Source organism: Narcine bancroftii, chromosome 5 (genome assembly GCF_036971445.1).
Source record: "Narcine bancroftii isolate sNarBan1 chromosome 5, sNarBan1.hap1, whole genome shotgun sequence".
Lineage (NCBI taxonomy): Eukaryota > Metazoa > Chordata > Chondrichthyes > Torpediniformes > Narcinidae > Narcine > Narcine bancroftii.
Window position 1 is genome coordinate 229,410,401 of NC_091473.1, and position 21,360 is coordinate 229,431,760.

A 21,360-nucleotide genomic window follows, 5' to 3' on the forward strand; every position below is an offset into this window, starting at 1 on the left:
AATGCTAAATGCTTAAAACTTAGTGTTGTGTTGAAACCCTAAATAAAACTAGTCAAGTCACAAAGTCTTTATTTAGTGTTATACATTTTTTTTTAAAAATCAATCAATATTTAGTACAATTTATTGCAAGAATCTTACAGCAATTCATGTGCTTCATTAATTGATGTACAGAGTTGTGTCTTGGTATCAATTTGAGTTGTACTAATATGGCATCTGGTGCAGTATGTTGCACCAATTTGTGGGCCAATTTCTTAATAAATTAAAAAATATGGGATTGTCAGTTCTGACAGACAGCACCAAATTTACAGTTGCACGTTTCAGCTGTTGTAAACTAAATCAAATCAGAATGGATTTGATGATGTAAAACAAAATGCAAACAAGTCAGTCACTTGAGGCATAAGTACTTCAGTGGTCATTGTGGAGATACTGGAGAAAAGGACTGGACAGAAAGACAATAATATTTTCTGTCATTGATTACTAATAAAGATCTCATGCCAAGCTTGCTAAATACAGATTAAATATTTAGACCAACTACCAGTATAGGCAACCAGCACTGCAAACTACTATGTTTGGTACTTTTATTTTGTAATCTCTGATAAACTTGCATATTAAACACAAATCCAAAGTTCCCTAACAATGTCAAAAGAGCGTCCCCTTAACCCACCCAGAAATCTTTGCATTTCCAAAATTATTTTTGATAAATGGGTTGTGGTTAACATTACACACCAGACCCCTTTAGCTTAAACATGAGCTTATTCTTCAAACCATGGGAACCAAAAGGTTATCATTGCTCATTTCAAAACACAGCCATAAATATTTGAACATGTGCCATGAATATTGGCATTGTGTGTAACGTGTAAAAACAGCTTTGTTTAATTACGGACAGCAAATACCACAGGCTGAAGTGCAAATATTTTCAATTTCTCCTTTACTCAAACCCAAAATATAAATGTTGGCACTTAGTATGTAAAGCACATTCCTTGCGAATATCCAAGTTTGTCCAAGTTGGGGTTGCATGCAAATTGAATCATGGGTGGTGGGCCACACATGAGAATCAATACATCATCAGCAGGTGGTGGCAGGTGTTCCTTAATCATCTCAGAATTCACAAAACCTTCACTATAATCCCAGCCTAAAACAAAAACAGCCATTTGAGAGATTATTAAACATGTCAGAATGATTGGTTAAATGCTTCAAAAAAACAATGCAAGACATGTTCGAACCATTAGGCCTATGTATTTATCTGTCACATTTCCGTTGAAAGTTAAAGCAAGGTTAAGTGGTTTTGATATCTGATAGATCAGCTTGGATATTAAAATTAACTTCAAGATACCAAATAGGAATCAGTTATGACATTCTCAAGAAAAACAAAATTGAATTAATCTAAATTACTTCACTGACTAACATTAGTGATTTACTGGATGCACCAAATTCTGGTGGATTCTTCAATTTAATTACTGGTATTTAAAAATAAATAGAGTGGCTCTGAATAATTGTATAGGTACACGATCCTTTATCCGGAACCCTTGGGGGACAGTGTGTTCTGAATTTCGGATTTTGGAAAGCCAGATTTAAACCCAACCGAATTGTGCTGCCATTCTCCCCCCCTCACCCCACCCGACTCGCACTGCTGGTCTCTTCCCCCGCCTGCGTCGCGCTGCTGGTCTCTTGCCCGCCCGTGTCGTGCTGCCGTCTCTCCTCCTTGCCCCCTCCCCACCCCGACTCGCACTGCCGGTCTCTCCCCACTTGACAGATTTTGGAGCTTTCTGGATTTTAGATATCCAGATAAAGGATAGTGCACCTGTATTACACAATGTAAGCCACTTAATGAATAGTTTGGGTCCTGCATAAATTTCAGCCTAGAAACAATTTGTCTGCCAGCCCTAAATAACATAATTTCTTTTAATTTCTCTTATTTTTATCTTCAGCTATTCATCCAAGTTAACAGCTGTAAATGGAGCTTTATTAATAGAATTCAACTTAAACTGAAAATTAACAAGTTTTTGAACTTGAGGAATTGAAGCCCCAGCTCCAGAAAATGTAAAATTAAACCATTGATCAAAGCTTTAACTTAAGATTCCTATAAACTGTTTTAAAGTTTAGAGTACTTTTGTTATAAGTTAAAACTTTTTTTCCATCTGCTATCAGCTTGGGTTGAAAAGCAATAATGTTATAAAAATAAATATAAGATTTTACTCACTGAGTTTGTAGCAGCAAACTACATTAAATCTACATTGGTCAATCAATATAAACCAAATATAATTAACTACCTGCAGGAACTTTATCCACAGTATACCACAGCCTAAAGCGATCAGGATACAGAGCTTGAAGTTCCTCCAAATCATCACGTAGCAGAATATCCTTTTCAGTCTGATAAGTGGGGAAACAACAGTTAAGCACAAACAATTTGCAACTGCTGGGAAAATTATCTCCAGAAGATACTGATTAAAATAGCTCGAGATCCTGTTGAGACACTTCAACAGTTTTGTGATTCAAATGAAGTTTAGTAAAAATGATCTACTCCATTATACCTGTGGCCAACTTCTTCATAAGCTGAGATTTGAAAAGAGAAAAATATACTTGGAAGAAAGAGCATTCAACCAATTACATCTATACTTTCTGGGGAAGAGCAAGATGCTTCTACTTTCTGGTTATCAGTCCATACTCCAAAGCATATCAAATAGTTTATTTTTGAAAAGAAGTGTTTGGCCTCCATCACCCTTTCTTGTAGCAAGTTCAGCTCCAACACTTGAGTTTAAAAACTCACTATTTTCCAAACCCATTTGTTCAAATTTCTCCTTATGCCAGGGTAATGTAACGAACAGCAAACATCAAAACTCTTAATTTTAGGTACCTCAATTAAATCTCAGCCCAAAACAGTAAAAATTCTAATCTATCTAATCTTTCCATGAAAGAAAGCTGTAGTCCTGACTATATCCATTTATGCCTCAGAATTTTCTAATGAGCAACATTTGACATCTTTTGCCCATTAATAGCAGTTGTGCTCTTTCAGGAATTTCCTCCGACGTTCCCAAAAACCATTAAATGGAGGTCTGTTCTTACAACACAGTAGGCAGTTTTCACTCAGATTAAAATTCAATTTCGGATACATTGGGGATGTGATATTAAGGTTTTAAAAAGGCACTGGTGAGACTTCACTTGGAGTATTGTGAGCAGTTTTGGGCTCCTCATTTAAGAAAGTATTTGATGACGTGGGAGAGGGTTCAGAGGGAGTTAACAGGGATGATTCTGGGAATGAAAGGGTTATTGTGTGAGGAATGTTTGACAGCTCTTGGCCTGTACTTGTCAGAATTTAGCAGAATGAGAGAGGATCTCATTGAGGCATTTTAATTGTTGAAATGTAAGAGCAAATGAACAAAGGTTGTTTCCCATGGTGGGAGAGTTTAGGACAGGGGTCTCCAAAGTGGTCAATATCTACCCTTGGGGGTCGATGTGACTATCCAAGGAGTTGATAAATGCCAGTGGGGAGAGTCAATTGAACTTCTGCAGTAGAAAGCAGGGGCTTGTCTATGGAAATCAGTGGGAAGGTGGGCGGAGCAGAGAAGAGATAAGTGAGTGTTCTTTGTATGTTGCTAACCCTCTCCCCCCATCCCCCCCACCACTTGGACAGTGCCACCACCACCCCCTCCCCCATATACAAAGAATGTCACCGGTGGAGGGAGGATTCCATCCCCAGGAATCGACGAGGGATCAAGCATTCCAAGAATGGGGCCCCCTGGTCTAGGAAAAGAGAGCACAACTTCAGTATTGAAGGGTGCCTGCTTCAAACAGAGATGTAGAATATCTTCACCCAGAGGGTGGCAAATTTATGGATAGGTTCTTAATTAGCCAGGTGAGAAGGCCAGGCAGTGGAGCTGAGTGGGAAAATGCATTAGCTCTTGATTAAATGGTAGGGAAGACTCAATGGGCTGAATGGACTATTTCTCCTCCTATGTCTTATGGACATGGCAGTAGCTGAATAGTCAATGTGAGAATTTTGTTTAGCTTATGAAAAAAAAGAAGCTTGAAGATTAATGGAGTTTAGAAGGATGAGGGGGAAAATCAGATGGAGACTAAGGAATAGATAGGACAGAAGCAGGGAAGTTGTTTCTACTGGCAGGAGAGACTGAAACAGTTGAGAGGAAGCAATTAATTTAAAATATAAATAGATTTATGAAGAATAAGGGAATTGAGCATTGGGAACAGGGAAGTGAAGCTGAATCCACAGTCAGATCAGCCATTATCTTATCGAATGGCAGAGCAGGCTCTATAGGCCAGGTGGCCTCCTCCTACTTATGTTCTTATCCCAACCCCCCCCCCCCCCACACTAAACCACGTTATGCTCTTTCCATTCATGTATGGAACTACAGTATTGGAATCACAAGTATAATCTTTAACAGCTTTGTGATTACATTCTCACGCAAAGTTAAAAGTTTAGGAAATATTCCATGAATTAAATGTCTAGTCCTGAATACAGCCCAAGTCCAGTGCTGAAGGTGTCACTTTTCTGAAGAGAGCTTGAACAGGCTTCCAGTCTGCCTTGAGTTGGTACAAAATTCTCCAGTCACACTATTTGAAATACAAAAATTCTTCTAGAATTGTAGACAATACTTGGTTCTTGACCTTATCTTGTCTCAGGTTGTTGTTTGAGGTATTTTGCTATGCACAGTGGCTGCCACATCAGTGAGCAAACTTAACAATATTTCAACTATGACATTTTCGAGTTACCATGATTAGTGCTTTAACACTTAAATAACAAATACGCTTGGGCACATTTTAGATTACATACTTGATTTGCAAAGAGTAAATAGCACATTGTTGGGTCTTCATGATCTTTCATGATGGCACGGATCAACTGCAACATTGGTGTGATACCTATAGAAAAAAATACATCAAGTTAGTAATATCATTTAAATAAAAGCCAGTTGCCAATATTTATGCAGTTGACAGTTTGGCACATCAGCTCCAATGCTCTACATTTGAATTTATTTTCAGGTCATGCATTTTAATTCTGTGGCACTTAATTTTTTTAATTAATATTTCTTCCTTCTAATGCAGTTCAATACTGTGGGAAATCATGTACGATTGTGTTACTGCTCATGGCTATGAAGTTGCTAGTTGGGTGGCCCAGACAGCGTAGCTGTAACAGCTACCAGGGTTTGAATCCAGTGCTATCTGTCAGGAGTTGGTTTGTTCTCCCTGTGACTGCATGGGTTTTCTCCATGTGCTCCTGTTCCTCCCACCCTTCAAAACATATGGGGGTTGAAGGTTAATTGGCTGGGACAAGCTTGTGCACCGAAAGGGGCTGTTAGTGTGCTGCATGTCAGTAACTCCCAAAGGGAAGAGAAGCAAAACCAAGCAAAGTATTCAACTTCCTATTTCTTATCCATGGAAATAATACATGTTCTCTCCACCCTATATCCTCTCATTAATACTCCTAATCTCTACTATCCATTCTAACAAAAACCTGAGTTTCATGGTATCTTTTTCACAATATAAAGGAAGCATTAAAGAAAAATACAAAAATTCTCAACTTGTATGAAGAACCATATATTTACAGAAGTCACAACCAGCACAAGATTTGTGCTACATCAAGTTTACACATCAATTCTCCAAGTAATGGCAATACTTACCAGATCCACCTGCAATCATCCCAAGTTTTTTTGCAAACTTGACTTCTGGTGGTGATTTCTTGTCAGGCTGGATACCAAATTTGCCTAAAAGAGAACAATAATTTTGATGAACTGTTCCTTCATCACCTTATTTGCCATATTGCAAATTAAGACCGCAGTCTCAACTGTATGAAAGCCCACTAAGTGCGAAATGTTTATTTTTGCCTGGACTGACAAAAGTAGCTTTTTTGTTCAACAGTTTGAGCATTGTGTCTTTTATTATACTATTGAGATAGTTTGCACTACTACATTTCTAACCTCAGCTGGCATACAAAAGTAGGAAACAAGGTAGTATGGTAGTCTATTGCTAAATCACTTGTTTTGCATGAGGATGACTATCATTTTTGTATCATCTCTTCAATTCAATCAAGTTTACTATTGTAGCTGTTTTTTAAAAATATTTTGTAGTTTTTTTTTTTACAAAATACTTGTTCAGCTGCAGCAAGAATTTCAGTGTATATGTACATTGTTCAATATGACAAATTCAATTTTACAGACCAAAATACTTTCTGCAAATGATTTAACTCCTGCTCCCAAATGTCTTAAAATACAAATAAACGCACATTTTGTGCTGCCATGTATTCCTACGTAGTTCAAGAAACCTACACCAAACTATCATTTACATGAGTAAAAGTTTCAGATTTTAGCTCTTGGTGCCCTCTAATCTTGGTGATGGATGACAATTGGACTATATGAAATTAAATCAGGCAGAAGCTATATAACGTTCTTAAGATTGCAGAGACAATTTGGGGATTTGCTGTGTGAACAAAATAGTCAAAATGGAGTAAGTGACTACAGCTTTGAGAAACTACTTTCAGTCATTCAATTATTTTTATAATAATCAAATTCAAGAACAAAACTATAGCGTACATGGGTAGTTTTACTAGAAATTAGAAATATTTTTAGCGAAACTGATGTATCTGGCAACATTTGTGATTTCTTTGTCCTGCTGTTAAAGGGAGTCTTAAAACTAAAAATCAAAGGGGCGGTATGATTGTCACGTAGTGAATCCCATGCTGTGTAAGGAGTTTGTACATTCTCCCCGTGTCTGCATGGGTTTTCCCTGACTGTTAAGGTTTATTGGGTAGCACGGACCCATGAGCTGTTACCGTGCTGTATGTCCAAATTTAAAATTTAATTTAATTCAGACCAGATTAAGAAATAACATATAAAAAGATTGTAGATTTGTTTCCACAAAAAGCAGTAAATACTAGTTAAATTAGATTGAAAGACTTTTGCTGGTCAAGTACATCAAGATAAAGAAATAGAGCAGATAATACAGACCAGACTTGCTCACAGTTCTGTGGGTCTGACTAAAGTTTCCATGACGAGCAGCACTGAAAATATCTTCATGACAGATGAACTAAATGTAACCACACAGAGCAACCCTCCTAATTAAAGACAGCAAGTTAAATTGTTTCACAAAAATGACTCACTTTATGTTACTACCAAAACTGCTAGAGAACATCCCCATACTTAATCACTATGTAGCCAAGAGTCAAGGCTGAAGTGATATTTCTACTTCTTTCTCAATAATTTGGTCAACATTATTTTTCATCAGTATCACTCAGGAAATGAACAGTCATGGGAAGTAAGGAAAACGAGCAATGAGGTAATTGAACCAATACAAATAAAGCAAATAAGGATAGATAAATCCCCAGGGCCCGACAAGGTATTTCCTCAGAACTTGAGGGAGGCTAGTATAGAAATTGCAGCTCTGGCAGAAATATTTAAAATATCCTTAGCCACAGGTGTGGTGCCAGAGAATTGAAGGGTAGCTCATGTTCGATTGTTTAAAAAAGGCACCAAAGGGAACCCTGGAAATTAGAGCCCAGTGAGTCTGATGACGTGTATTTTTTCCACTCAAATTGAGAGGAAAGAATATTCATCAGTTTCAACCTGACATTCAGGGATTTTAAAAGGTGGTTGAGAAGGGTGAAAAGGGGGAGAGAAGAATGTTGGAACAAGTCACAAGATACTGACTACCATGTGGCCCAGAGTAGTTTGCATAATCCCTCCTTTTGAACTTAAATAGCTAGCTCAATTAAATCACCATGGCTACAAAAATTAATGTTTACTGGTATAATTCAGTAAGACTATCTCAAAAGCAGGTACATCTCCTAAAGTCTTAAAGATAAGATAGCAACACTATAGTCTTACTTCTAGCATTCATCCCCAATGCTTTGCATCACTCAGTCCCTGGCAGTCCTCATCTCCATTCCAGTATTCTAACTCTGGAACAATGATAAGCTCCTTGATTTTAATCTACTGTACACCACATTTTTATTCATTTTACCTACCTCATCTACTATTGAGTCGTGGACTTTTTTCACCAAGATTCCAGTCATCCCATCTTTTCATCTCATTCATCAGGCCATGTCATCTATGAAAAACTCTCTCAAATCTCTTAATCGAACTAACAAAATGCTGTGGGATAATCATAATCTATCCTTCATCTCATCTGCAGTCTTTGAGCTGGTTGATGACATAACCCTCTCCCAGCACTTCTCCAAAGCTTACTTATACATTATCTAATGATAGCTAAAGACCAATGTTAACAAGCTTCATACCATGCTTTCATCTCTGGTATGCCCTTATGATCTTTCTGATGAGCTCTGGGTCCATCCTTGCACCTTTCCAATTTCTCATCAGTACGCTGCCTCTAGCATGCACATGCAAACTGATATTGCTAAAAGAAACACAAATTCTCTCCTCACTGAGTTAAGTTATCAGCTTGCTTATACAACAACCAGGAAGTGTTCATGATTTCAGTAAAGTACCTGGAGGACTTAAGCCACAAGATTTCAACCTCTTCATAAACTATTCCCCATTTACTAACTCACTCTCCTTGGCAATTGTCAGTCATGCAGCACAGAAACAGGCAAACTAAGTGTTCCCATTTTCCTTCATATGGGACATTTTCATCCCAATCTTGCCTATCAGTCAACTGGACCCACCTCTTCCATTTTCTCTGGCAACTCATCCACATATTGCATTGCTTTGTGTAAAATCAAGAGCTCCTCAGGTACCATTGAAATCATTCTCCTCACCAATCAACTTATCCATGCCTCATGATTTTATATACCTCTCACCACTCAGCCTCTGCTCCAGAGACTCAAGCTCCTCTCCCCCACACTAGTCCCAGTAATTATCTTGTGAGTCTTTTCTGTTCCCTTTCTAGCTTAATGATATGCTTCCTAAGGATAGGCGATCGAAATGCCTTACAGCATTTAAAACATCACCTCACCAACATCTTGTACAGATTTACAAGGCATCTCAACTCCTGTACTAAGTGTCCTGTCCAATAAAGGCAAGCATGCTGTGTTTTCTTTGCCACCCTGTCTCCCTATGTCACTGCTTTTTTGGGAAGTGTACCTTTACCCCCAAGTCTGTTTTGCAACTAGGAATCTAGGATTCTTTCATTTACTGTGCAAGCCCTGCCCTTGTTTAACCTGCCAAATTACACATCTTTGTGATTCACTGAAATTTAATGGTAAAGGTTCCCATTATTCACATAATACTACATTTAGAATGTAACATACATGAAGTTCTTTAACTATGTCTACTGTAGGGAAGACTTTGTCAGCGAGGATTGAACTAGTGACCCCGGTTTACAACACTAGTGCTCTAACCACTAAGCTATTGGAGCCTCTATTATTTAAGAGCAAGATATGGCAATATTATACAGAATATTTCTGTATATATTTATTTTAATTGCCAAGTATTAAATGCAGTTAAAGATTTAATTCACTTTAAAATAATTTCAGACAAAATAGCAGAGTCTTTATGAAATAACCATAGTGTCAAAAGAATAGTGGACAAGTAATGCAATACTTGGATGAATACATCAAGGGAACTATGAACTCAAAATCCTACCCCAGAGGAGAAAATAGTTAAACATTTAATATTGGATGTTTCTTTCTTGACCAACTTGTTAATAGGTAACATATACTGCTTTTTATTATAAAATAAGCCTTCAGTAGCATGACACGTGATAGACAAGAGGTTGTCAGGGTAATTAATGAAGTGCCTAGCCTGTTGATGGAAAGACAAAACAGGAGTGCTATTTAGCATGATACCAACAACTGCTCCTCCATAAAGATCAAATACTTTGAAATACAATTTCGAAATTTAGAGACGGCTCGATAACAAGTACAAGACATTAAATCATTTGAACTATTGTAAATGTATTTCCATTTGTGTACAGTGCACTGTTCTGGCTGCTTTATTATAACAAGAGAGGGCTGCAAAGTTAGTTAACACCAGAAAATTGAGATGATGCCAAAGATAAAGCTCAGTTCATTCTAGAAAAATGACCTAGCAGTTCTTCAAATTATGCAAGGTTTTGGCAAAGCCAACACCGAATAAAACTAGAGCATCGGCAGTCTCCGTGAAATATGCAGGTGAAATAGACAACATTTCTTAATCACGTTTGTGATGAGAACGTAGACTTTCTTATCAAAAAAATCACTGGAAAATCTAAATAAAATGGAGTCGAAATCTGTTTTAATAAAGTTGGAAGATGAAAAAGAAACTCATGCACACACGTGGAAAACCCGCACAATTTCAATTTAAGAACGTGCTGGGGGGGGACTCAGTGAATCAGCAGGCATCCATGAAAAACAAGAGGTCGGCATTTCAGGCTGAAAACCCTTTGTTCCTGTGTTCCTCCAGCACTGTGTGTCCATCCAGTTTCCAGCATCTTCACAATTTCAATTAAATGCCTACAAATGCACTGATACAGTGGCCATCAATTGAAATCATTTCAAGTCAACACCATTACATTGTTTGTCTAAATACAGAAAATTTGAGTTCAAGGTTACACTTTCAACACATGTGAAGTGTCAAGTTTATTCCAAAGTCTAAGTTGGTTACAAATGATTAATTGTGTGGACATATGCAGAGCATTTCCGATATTTCACTCTCATCATTATCGTCTTTGAGCCAACAGCTATTCCATTAACTGCCTTGACAAGTTCTGACATTAGTCTGCAACATACTGTAACATGTATTGATAGATAGATTTATGGCTGTTAGAATAAGTCGTGAAACTTGGAAAAGAGTAAGAAGTCAAAGATCAGTCATTCTTTTGCTGAAAATAGCAGCAGGCTAGAGAAGCAGCATGTTTTACATACTCTCAGGCTAACAAATGTTTAGACATACCGTACTTGACAGCATACAAGACCCCCCCCCCCAATTTCAGCAGAGAATATTAAGAATTAAAATGTTGTTTGAGTGTACATGTTTTAGTGTATTTATGGGTAAGCTGGTCTATGTATTATGGGTAGGCCAGATCTTGCAAGACCTGACCTTGATGGCCGCCATGTTTTATTTGGTGTTGTTTCATTGAGGATGAATGCTAGAACGAACAGGTGCTATGTCTGGGATAGCAGCAGTGGCGCTCAGAGGGCAGGGGCTTACGGTTAGGAGTGGTGGTGCTCAGTTGGGGCGATTAGGTGCGGTGATGCTCGGGGGGCGGTTTAGGGTTAGGAACAGCAGTACTCGGTGGGGGGGGTTAGGGTTAGGAGCAGCAGTGCTCGGGGGGGGGGGGGGCAGTGTTAGGAGTGGGAGTGCTCAGGGCAAAGGGGGGCTTCGTGGCACCCAAAACGTTGGGGGGGGGGGGGGGGGAAAAAAAATCACTCCATCCCTGATACCAGGGCCAGGCAGCAATACCATGCTCTCCAAAATGTCTCGTTTGATACAAGACAGGCAGTTTTTCAGGCGATTTGTTTGGAGGGGGGGGAAAGGAGAGGTCTTTCATACTGTCAAATACAGTATTATTCCCATTAGCATACAAATGTATGCAAAGGATGTAATGTACAAATTAAAAAGATACATTTACTTTCATATCAATCGACTCATCCATCCAAATGTGGGGTGAATATTAGTAATCCTCAATTCAAATCTAATTATACAAATGACTATTGTAAAGTTACCCCAGCATCTTTGAATGGATTGCAAATGCAAATTTCACCTTTTCCATTATAAGTGAGTAATCCACCTGGCCCTCTAAAGTGAATAGTATCACCAATCTTCAGATCTTCCAAGTACTGAGACATTTTTCCACCTGCAGGGAATTTGGGATGCACTCCTTTAAAATATATCTGCAAGAAAAAAATCAACCTGGAGTTCAGAAGGCATCTGTTATGAGAATTAATTAAAATCAGCATATGCAAGGTTTTTCAGTTAGTTACCCTAATATAATCTACAAAAAATAAATTAAAATCAGTACTTCAATGTCAGAACATAATCTAATCATGGTTGAAAACTAATAAATATCCTGAAAACCTGCAGCAAAATTATGAGCTTACCAGCTGTGCTTCCCTCCCTGAGGAGCTCAATTACTTCTATGCTCGCTTTGATCGAGGGAACAAGGAGGTCACCCTCAAAGCGGATCTTCCACCTGGTGAACTGCCTCTCTCACTTTCCACCTCAGATGTTTGCGCCACTCTGAGTAGGGTGAATGTACGGAGGGCAGCCAGTCAGAATGGCATACCTGGCTGTGTGCAGGGCAGTTGGCAAGGTCTTCGCGGACATTTTCAATCCGTCCCTGGCCCAGGCAATTGTATCCACAAGCTTTAATATATTCACCCTTGTGCAAGTGTCAAAAGCATTCCACTGCCACAAGCCCAAACAACCTCCATCCAGTTGCACGACTTCCATCCAGTTGCAGTCACCCTCATCATTGCAAAGTGCTTTAAGAGACTGGTTCTATCACATTTGAAATCCTGTTTGCCCACCATTCTGGATTCCTATCAATTTGTCTATCGCGTTGACTGAGGATGCCATCCCCACAATATTTCACTCTGCCCTGACCCACTTGGACAGCCCAAATTCTTTATATCAGAATGCTGTTCATTGGCTTTAGTTCGGCATTCAATACTGCGATTCACTCCAAGCTGATTGCCAAACTTCTCCAGCTTGGTATCAGTTCATCCTTCTGCAATTGGACCTTAGACTTTCTGACTAACAGGCCCTAATCTGTTAAATTAGACAACCTCTCCTCCTCCATTCCCACCCTGAGCACTAGCATTCCTCAGGGAGTTATGCTGAGCCCTCTTCCATACTCCCTTTTCACCTATAACTATGCTCCTGTACATGGTTCCAACACCACAACCAAGTTCGCAGACACCACAGTGGTTGGCCTGATCAGAAGAGATAGCGAGACGGTCTTCAGGGATGAGGTCCAGCACCTAGCCATGTGGCGTGCCGACAATAACCTGTCCCTTAACACCCAGAAGACCAAGGAGATCATTGTGGACTTTGGATGTGCTGGGAGCCACCCTCATGCTCCTATCTACATCAATGAGACGGTAGTGGAACATGTATCAAGCCTCAAATTCCTTGGTGTTCACATTTCCGATGATCTTACCCGGCCTATGAACTCCTTCATCCTGATCAAAAAGGCGCCACAGTGCCATTTCCTGCGGAGCATCAAGAAAGCTCACCTCTGTCCCAAGACACTAATGTATTTTTACCGCTGTACCATTGAGAGCATACTCATCTACAGTATCACAATGTGGTATAGCAACTGTCCCATATCGGACCATAAAGCACTCCAGCGGATGGAGAAAACTGCCCAGCGGATTATCGGTACGCAATTGCCCACTATTGAGAACGTCTATCAGAATCCCTGCCTGGGCAGGGCAAAAAGCATCATCAAGAATGCATCTCTCTCTATCGATGGACTTTTTACTCTTTCTTCTATCCAGTAGATGCTACAGAAGCTTCTGCTCCTGACCAGCAGGCTCAGGAAGCCTCTTTCCTGAGGCTGTGACCCTGCTGAACCTTGCATCACAGTGCTGAGCAGTATTGCACCCATATTGTACTGTCAGTACTTTTATACTTGTTTGCTTTTATTCGCAATTACTTGTAAATAGCACTATTCTTTGTACCTCTGGTTAGATGCTAATTGCATTTCATGGCTTTGTATTTGCACTTAGATCAATGACAATAAAGTTGAATCTATTTTTTTCAGTACCACCATATGGATTAATTAAAAGTGAATATTTGTACAAGTGGATGCCAACTGCTGAGAAGAGAAATTTTTTTTTGTAGCATTCAAGTTATGGAAAATAAATTTGTTATTTTAAAGAGGTTAGTAAAATGTCTCATAAACTTCATTTTTACTTGATGACTGGAAAGCTTCTTCGGTCAAGCAGGTTTAGGGGCAACTTCCTCGTCTCAAATTCTACTTTGCTATGGTTACAAGATGTGAAAAAAAGCAGATTGCAATACATACTCATTAATGAATAAGGAAAGAAGTATTACCTTCACAACAAGATCAACATAGCCCTTATCATCATCACTGGTAACTGGAGTATATGGTCGCACTACGAGGCTTCCATCAATTCTGGCAGAGAGGTATATATGTTTTCCTAAAATTAAATATTGAAGTCAAATTAAATGTTTAAAATGTAATAATCTGTGGGCACACAGGAACAAAACTTTAAAACAAAGCTTTTTTTTTTAAATCTGGAATGTCCATAGTAAATATTTTTTTCTATGTTTAGACATAGGTCTTAAAAAAACTCAACTAAGAAAGAGAAATGTATTGCAAAAACACAGGTGGTAGAATGGTAGAAGTAGGAGTGCAGGTGACATTGCTTAGACAGACAAACTAAAGCCTAGCCAGGGTTTAATTATTATTTTTCTACAAATGATTTTGTAGGGAAGAATTTTTATGCCTAATCTGTATTGCTTCACTGAAAGGAATAACATTACCAAAATCTTTTTTAATCTAAGCATACTGGATATGCACAAAATATATTCAAGCAAAAGTCATTTACTGCCATGCATTTCTTTTCCAGGAATGTTATGTAATGCCTGATGAGTAATAAAAACAAAAATCAGATGCTACTAACAAGGTACAGCTTAAAGTAATAATGAATTCATAGTGGCAAAAAAAAAACCCAATATTGTCTTCATTCATTCAATGAGTTTTCCCACATTCCCATATGAACAGGAGAAATGTTTTATTTTACAGCGGAAAAATTGAATTGGCAGAACAAGCCAATCTGCTACTCCCATGGAATCTTAATCAGTATTGTTATTCAAAGCCAATTTAACTCACCCACAGGCAAACCAAGAATATGACTAGCCGAAGGAAGAGCAAAGCGAAACCGTCTGGTGTCATGACTCACCACCTGTTTTAAAAGTAAAACCAAGTGACAGTACTTTACAAATGTATTAAGTATTAAAGAGCTGGGTACTCAAAAGTTATCACATTTACCTCTTTATCTATTAATCGCAGAGGGTACTTCTCATTGGGATCTTGCAAGGTAACCTTGGGTTTCTTTTTTTTAGATAATACATAATGTCCAACAACAACTCCAACAGTTGTCAAAAAAATGGCACCAAATGCAAGGAGCACTCCTGAGGTCTGTAAGACACAACAGTATTTCATGTTTATGTACAATTTCATAACACAAATTGGTTCAGCCATTACACAATGGCTCAATTAATCCAAAGCATTATCTAAAATTATGAACAGAACTAATAATAAGTCCAGAGTATTTAAAATCAAAACCAGTATACAAAACACATTTGTGTAATTTTTTTCTGCATTTAACTTTATGAGAAGGACCAGAAACATAATGAAACAGAGCTTCAAGGAATTTTCTTGTTGCATTCTGCACAGAATTTCAATTGGTTCTGCAAACAAATGAACTTCTCCCAGGTTCCCCATACAACTGAACATGAACTTGGATTACATTAGTGGATTAGAGTTCAATATTACCCCAAAGCACAAATATACCATAATCTTTAGCCCACTGTATCAGGACGCTGTTAATAATCATCCAGATTAATAATCAAAGAGAGGCTGCCCACTTCTCTTCTTCCCCCCAAAAAAATATAAACACCTAGCTAAATAGTCTATAAAGTTACAGAATAATCTACATTTCATAATTAGAGGAGAAATGATGGGATTGCCACTGATTTTGTACAAAGCTAACCTAACCTTTAGCCATCTTGGGTGTGGATTTCACTTCTGAAATCAGGCAACTGTTCATCCTATCGGTTTAGCAGCAGCTCTGATACAAACGAGTAGTGTTTTGTTTTACAGTAAAAACTTCTCAGATAGCAAATCAGGAAGAACAATTATTTTCCAGATTAATAGAAGTCAGAAAACAAGATCAAGGTAGAAGTGAAAAATTTGCTTTGAAATTTAAGGGAAATCTCAATCCATGTAAAGAAAATTTGATTCTTAATGGCCAGAATTTGCCAAGCAAAATATCATTTAGTATATTTAAACTGAGTAATACTGAAATTTGCAGATTCAATTAATTTGCAACAGAGAAGACCAAAGGGTAGTGTAGAATCACTGACAGCAACATTCAGATTTTCCTGGAAAAAAAGATTGCAGATACTCAAAATCAAAAAAAAAAGGACTCATTGAGCACTCAGGCAACATCTATGGGAAGAGAAACAAAGTTTCAGGTTAGAGACCCATTGCTAGGTCACCCGAAATGCTGACTAGGTTTTTCTTCCCAAAAATACACCTGAGCTGCTGAGTATTTTCTCTTTTTAACATTTTCCTATTCACAAATATCCAATTTACTCTGGATGAGGATGAGAATAGCATCTCATTGAATATCAAATTTTAAAGTTTATAGCAGTCATTTGGGGTATGCCAAGTCAGATGGAGCATCATATTACCAAGACAAAGAGTGACAATAATTAAAAATTAATGGGAATATAACTGTTTGATTTGCAATGAACAGAGGTAATTTATTTTTGCACTATTGAAGAACTCTACAACAATGGTCGAGAAAATTAGCTAGTCATGTAATATCATGGAAGTTACTGGCCAAGTTCATTGAGCTAAATTGGAACTAATTCTGAATAATGCTTTAGTCAGAACACAATCATGTACTCATTTGTATTTCAATCTTTCAATGCCAGTTTATCCAAACTTTAAATAATTATAAATATTTCTCCAATGTACAAACATCATAACTTTCAGAATCAGTACTTCTCTTGCTATTTAGAATAAATATCTGTAAAATCAGGACTAGTAATAGAATGAAATATTGTACAAGAATATTAAGCTCTATTTTTCATTATACTTGGCTATGGGTGTTACAAGACTTCTGTGCCCAACTATGTCAGGCTGATGCCAAGTGTCAACATTAGCAGTCAGCTATTCCTCTGACATTTAGACATCGAACACCAGCAACCAAAGCAGACTGCCAACTTTGTCAATGCTTAAAAATGTTATGACAGGCAAATATGGAATCCTGCTAACAGCAATAGATCCTAGGGTAACTTCAACAAGAAGTTCACCACAAATGTAAACTTCCGGATTGCTGAATTTTTAATATAGTGTCTGTCACCCATGAACAAAACACAAGGTAGCACCACAATGAAATGATGACACCCAGCTAAAGTGGTTCCCCATGACCTTATCTCCACAATGTCAACTAACAGGTTACAGTTCAGTTGCAGTTGATCAGTTTGTTTTCTAATCTCTTTCTAATGTTAGTAAAAACATGGATTATCAAATGTTATTTTTCGGTGTTGTGGCTAATTCAGGTGCTGTTACTTCTAAATCTTGTTTCATTACAATGTGTCATTTCAGGTGAACTCTCCACCTTGAGGCCAACAACAGGAGTGGATTGAAAACCAAGAACTCACCTTTCAGAGAATAGCTCTAAAAGGCTGCTCCAGTGTCCCATTCATATCCAGAGGCACCTCGTAGTGCCCTCCGGATCTGACGGAGGCGGGGCGAGTGGTCCCGCAGTGCCACCCCATCATAAATACGCAGCATAGCAATGGCGGTGTTCCCTACCAATAAACCCCCACGCAGTTGGAATCGCTCTGTTTCCTAGAACAGTTCCAGCTGCATGGGAGATTGTTTTGAGCCGTAGAGAGTGGTCCAGAAGACCAAAGCGCCCAGTGAGGTGCCGGAGCGGCCAGCCGGGCTGTCACAGCCGGCATCCACCACCCCTGCCCCAGTGGCTCGCACAGACTTCCCCTCCCTAGTGAGGCGGGGGTGTTGTCAGGTAGCTGGGCAGGGGGTTGTCAGGCAGCGTGGAGTTGGATCGCTGGTTCATGGAGTCATCAGCCCACCCCTAAGTAGCTGCTTACAGTGGCTGCACATTCAGGTGCGTCAGCAGAGCGCCAAGCTCTGCCGATTATTCCTTCCTGAGAGGGTTGGCATCGGCACCTCGAAGGTGCTCTGGGTGCATTCAGATAAGTAGGTATTTAGTCGCAAGGGGGATAATCTGCAGCTTTACACAACCAACCAATTTTCCCCTGCAACCGCTGCAACCGTGTCTGCCTGTCCTGCATCGGACTTGTCAGCCACAAACGAGCCTGCAGCTGACGTGGACTTTTTACCCCCTCCATAAATCTTCGTCCGCGAAGCCAAGCCAAAGAAGAAGAGACACCGGGGGGGGAGAGAAAGAGTTTGGGCCACCTGAAAGGGCCTATAGTCTTGACCCTGAAGGCAATCATGGAACTGGTTCTTTTGTATTTACTTAGCTGAAGTGGTAATATAAATTACAGTGCCTAGTTATTACATGAATTCATAAGTAACTCAGCACAAACAACTAACATTCATAGAGCATATCTTCAGTGTTTCAAAGAACATCCACTGCCTAATGCCAAATCGAAGAGACGACAGATGCAAAAAATTTCATTGGTTGACAACCAGACATACAAGCATTCAACTTGTGCAAATTATTATTTATTAAGGTTGACTTTTTAATCACCAAATGTCGATAAAAAGAAAGCTGTCCCTATCTCACTAACTAGTAGCAGCAGGTCAGGCAACATACATCTTTGAGACAGGGTTAGTGTTGCAGGTCAATGGGCTTTCAGAATCAAGATTAAAATGAAAGTCATTTTCCACTCGTTTGGGGTGGATTGTGATGGGAGAGAAATATAAAAAAAGCTGAATAATATGCACTGTTGGTGCCAGCTGTGAGAGGGTGCAGACTAATTAATCATATGATCCACACGTAAAAGATGTTAATTTTGTATTTATATAATATGGATGCTGGGAGCTATCACTTTGATCCAAGACTCTTTTCCATAAAGGCACTTCCACAATACTCCTGACTTAAGATCACCAATATTTTAGATCCAAAAGAGGAATAAACTGTGATTTTCATTTTACCTCATGGGCCAAACTAAACAATTCAAAGTACTAAACGCAAGAGATAAAATTTATGTCTATTTTTGACATATTGTTTTTTCACTATTGCAACTGGGAATAAACCGACCCTTTATATTTACATTTTTCCCTCTCACATCACATTGTTAGATATATCCTCGATTTGTTGGTGCTTTATATACCAGTAATAATGTAAATCTCTTGGTGCCTGCCACATTGACCACCGCCAGTGGGCTGATATTGCCTCTAACCGTGGATCTTGGCGCCTCAGTTTGGCGGGCAGCAATCTCCTTTGAAGAAGACCGCAGAGCCCACCTCACTGACAAAAGGACACCCAACCCCAACCAACCAATTTTCCCTTGCAACCAATGCAACCGTGCCTGCCTGTCCCGCATCGGACTTGTCAGTCACCAACAAGCCTGCAACAGACGTGGACATATCCCTCCATAAATCTTCGTCCGCGAAGCCAAGCCAAAGAAAAGAAGAATAATGTAATACCATCTGCTTGTAAAACAAAAACAGTTTACAAGGAACAAGATGGATAAGGAGTAAGTCAGCAAGTCAAGCAACATCTTTTGTGAGAATTCTCTCAATGGTACTGCTGAAACCACTACATTCCTCAAGCACAGGGTTTCCCAAACTTTTTCTTTCCACTCATACCATCTATGCCGTAGAAGTTCTGTGATTAGTATGGGATTACTTAAAGTGGTATGCGAGTGGAAACAAAGACCCCCACCACCCAGGCCATGCCCTCTTCACTCTGCTACCCTCAGGGAAAAGGTACAGGAGCCAAACAATGAGCACTCAACGGCACAAGGACAGCTTCTTCCCCACTGCTATGAGATTCCTGAACATTCAATGAACCAAAGACACTGCCTTACTTTTGTGCACTGTTATTATTTTATTTTTTATAGTACTGTTGTTAGATGGTTACATGTATGTATGTTTGCACTATTATGCTGTCACAAAACACCGAATTTCATGATTTGTTCATGACAAAAAATCCTGATTCTGAAAAAGGTTGAAAACCACTTTTAATTGTACTGAATTGACTCGTTTTGTGCAGCTTCATAACTCCAAAGGAAATAGGCTAATGACAATTTTTCTCAAGCAAAATATTTCAGTTACAATTGGGTCTAGAGCAGTGGTTCTCAACTTTTTTTTTCCCTAATCACATATCTCCTTAAGTTATCCCTTACTAAGGAATAAAACTGTCATGGCACATTTCCTCACCCACTCCTGCCCACCCACCTCGTCAGCCAGCACCCACCTCCCTCAGGCCCCGCCCCGCCACCCCCGCCCCACCTCCCTCAGGCCCCGCCCCGCCACCCCCGCCCCACCTCCCTCAGGCCCCGCCCCGCCACCCCCGCCCCACCTCCCTCAGGCCCCACCTCCCTCAGGCCCCGCCCCGCCACCCCCACCCACCTCCCCTCAGGCCCCGCCCCGCCACCCCCACCCCGCCTCCCCTCAGGCCCCGCCACCCCCACCCCGCCTCCCCTCAGGCCCCGCCACCCCCACCCCGCCTCCCCTCAGGCCCCGCCACCCCCACCCCGCCTCCCCTCAGGCCCCGCCACCCCCACCCCGCCTCCCCTCAGGCCCCGCCACCCCCACCCCGCCTCCCCTCAGGCCCCGCCACCCCCACCCCGCCTCCCCTCAGGCCCCGCCACCCCCACCCACCTCCCCTCAGGCCCCGCCACCCCCACCCACCTCCCCTCAGGCCCCGCCACCCCCACCCACCTCCCCTCAGGCCCCGCCACCCCCACCCACCTCCCCTCAGGCCCCGCCACCCCCACCCACCTCCCCTCAGGCCCCGCCTCCCCCACCCTGCCCGCTGAGCTCCCCCAGGCCTCGCCATGAATCTTCTCGCCATCACCCAAGACTAGCCGCGCCGCATCAATTGGATGCTACTCTTTTTCCTTTGCGAAAAACAGCGGCGGGGATCCAAACGACAAGCTCCCGAATAACACACAACATGCCCTACCAGTGAATACGCCATGCCCGGGGCCAGAATCAACCTTCACCGAGCATCAGCCGTCAACACAACCTTCCCTCACCCAGACACCGCCGCTCGGCTCACGCATGCGCACTGCCACAAAGACGCCAAGGACAGCGCCACGACGCGACCGGGAGCGGCGTTGCCGAACCTTCAGCGCTTGCGCGCTATTCCACTGGCCCATTAGTTTTTTTTCCCCTCACATACCATTTGAAGTGATCCTTTCCAATGCCATAGGTAGATTATTACTTTTTAATCTCCAAATGTCGATCAAAAGAAAGCTGTCCCTATCTCATTAACTAGTAGCAGCAGGTCAGGCAACATACATCTTTGAGGCAGGGTTAGTGTTGCAGGTCAATGGGCTTTCAGAATCAAGATTAAAATGAAAGTCATTTTCCACTCGTTTGGGGTGGATTGTGATGGGAGAGAAATATAAAAAAAGCTGAATAATATGCACTGTTGGTGCCAGCTGTGAGAGGGCGCAGATTAATCAATCATATGATCCACACGTAAAAGATGTTAATTTTGTATTTATATAATATGGATGCTGGGAGCTATCACTTTCCAAGACTTTT

At 40.4% G+C, this 21,360-nt stretch overlaps 1 protein-coding gene across 2 annotated transcripts; it reads right to left on the bottom strand.

Annotated features, from left to right (window-relative positions):
* Window positions 1–52: 52 nt before the first annotated feature.
* Window positions 53–20,876, bottom strand: LOC138765011 (NADH-cytochrome b5 reductase 3-like). Of its 2 annotated transcripts, XM_069941624.1 has the most exons (9): window positions 20,774–20,876; window positions 14,905–15,054; window positions 14,746–14,818; window positions 13,944–14,050; window positions 11,647–11,776; window positions 5,634–5,717; window positions 4,790–4,875; window positions 2,271–2,370; window positions 53–1,132 (listed from the first exon to the last, which is right to left on the bottom strand). In XM_069941624.1, exons 1-9 carry the CDS (start codon window positions 20,786–20,788, stop codon window positions 960–962), a joined length of 918 nt encoding a protein of 305 aa, XP_069797725.1. In that variant the 5' UTR covers window positions 20,789–20,876; the 3' UTR covers window positions 53–959. The 2 variants fall into 2 exon arrangements, with proteins under 2 accessions (XP_069797725.1, XP_069797724.1); XM_069941623.1 differs by lacking the exon at window positions 20,774–20,876 and having other exon boundaries at window positions 14,905–15,078.
* Between the last annotated feature and the right edge of the window lie 484 nt (window positions 20,877–21,360).

What these genes read in the sequence shown, in the direction of transcription:
- LOC138765011 (XM_069941623.1), bottom strand. Translation starts at nt 15,078, where the DNA reads ATGAAATACTGTTGTGTCTTACAGACCTCAGGAGTGCTCCTTGCATTT. An exon ending in ATGTTGATCTTGTTGTGAAG is followed by an intron (nt 11,777 to 13,943) that starts GTAATACTTCTT and finishes TTTTTCTTGCAG; the next exon opens with ATATATTTTAAAGGAGTGCA. An exon ending in ATTTACTCTTTGCAAATCAA is followed by an intron (nt 2,371 to 4,789) that starts GTATGTAATCTA and finishes CCCACTTATCAG; the next exon opens with ACTGAAAAGGATATTCTGCT.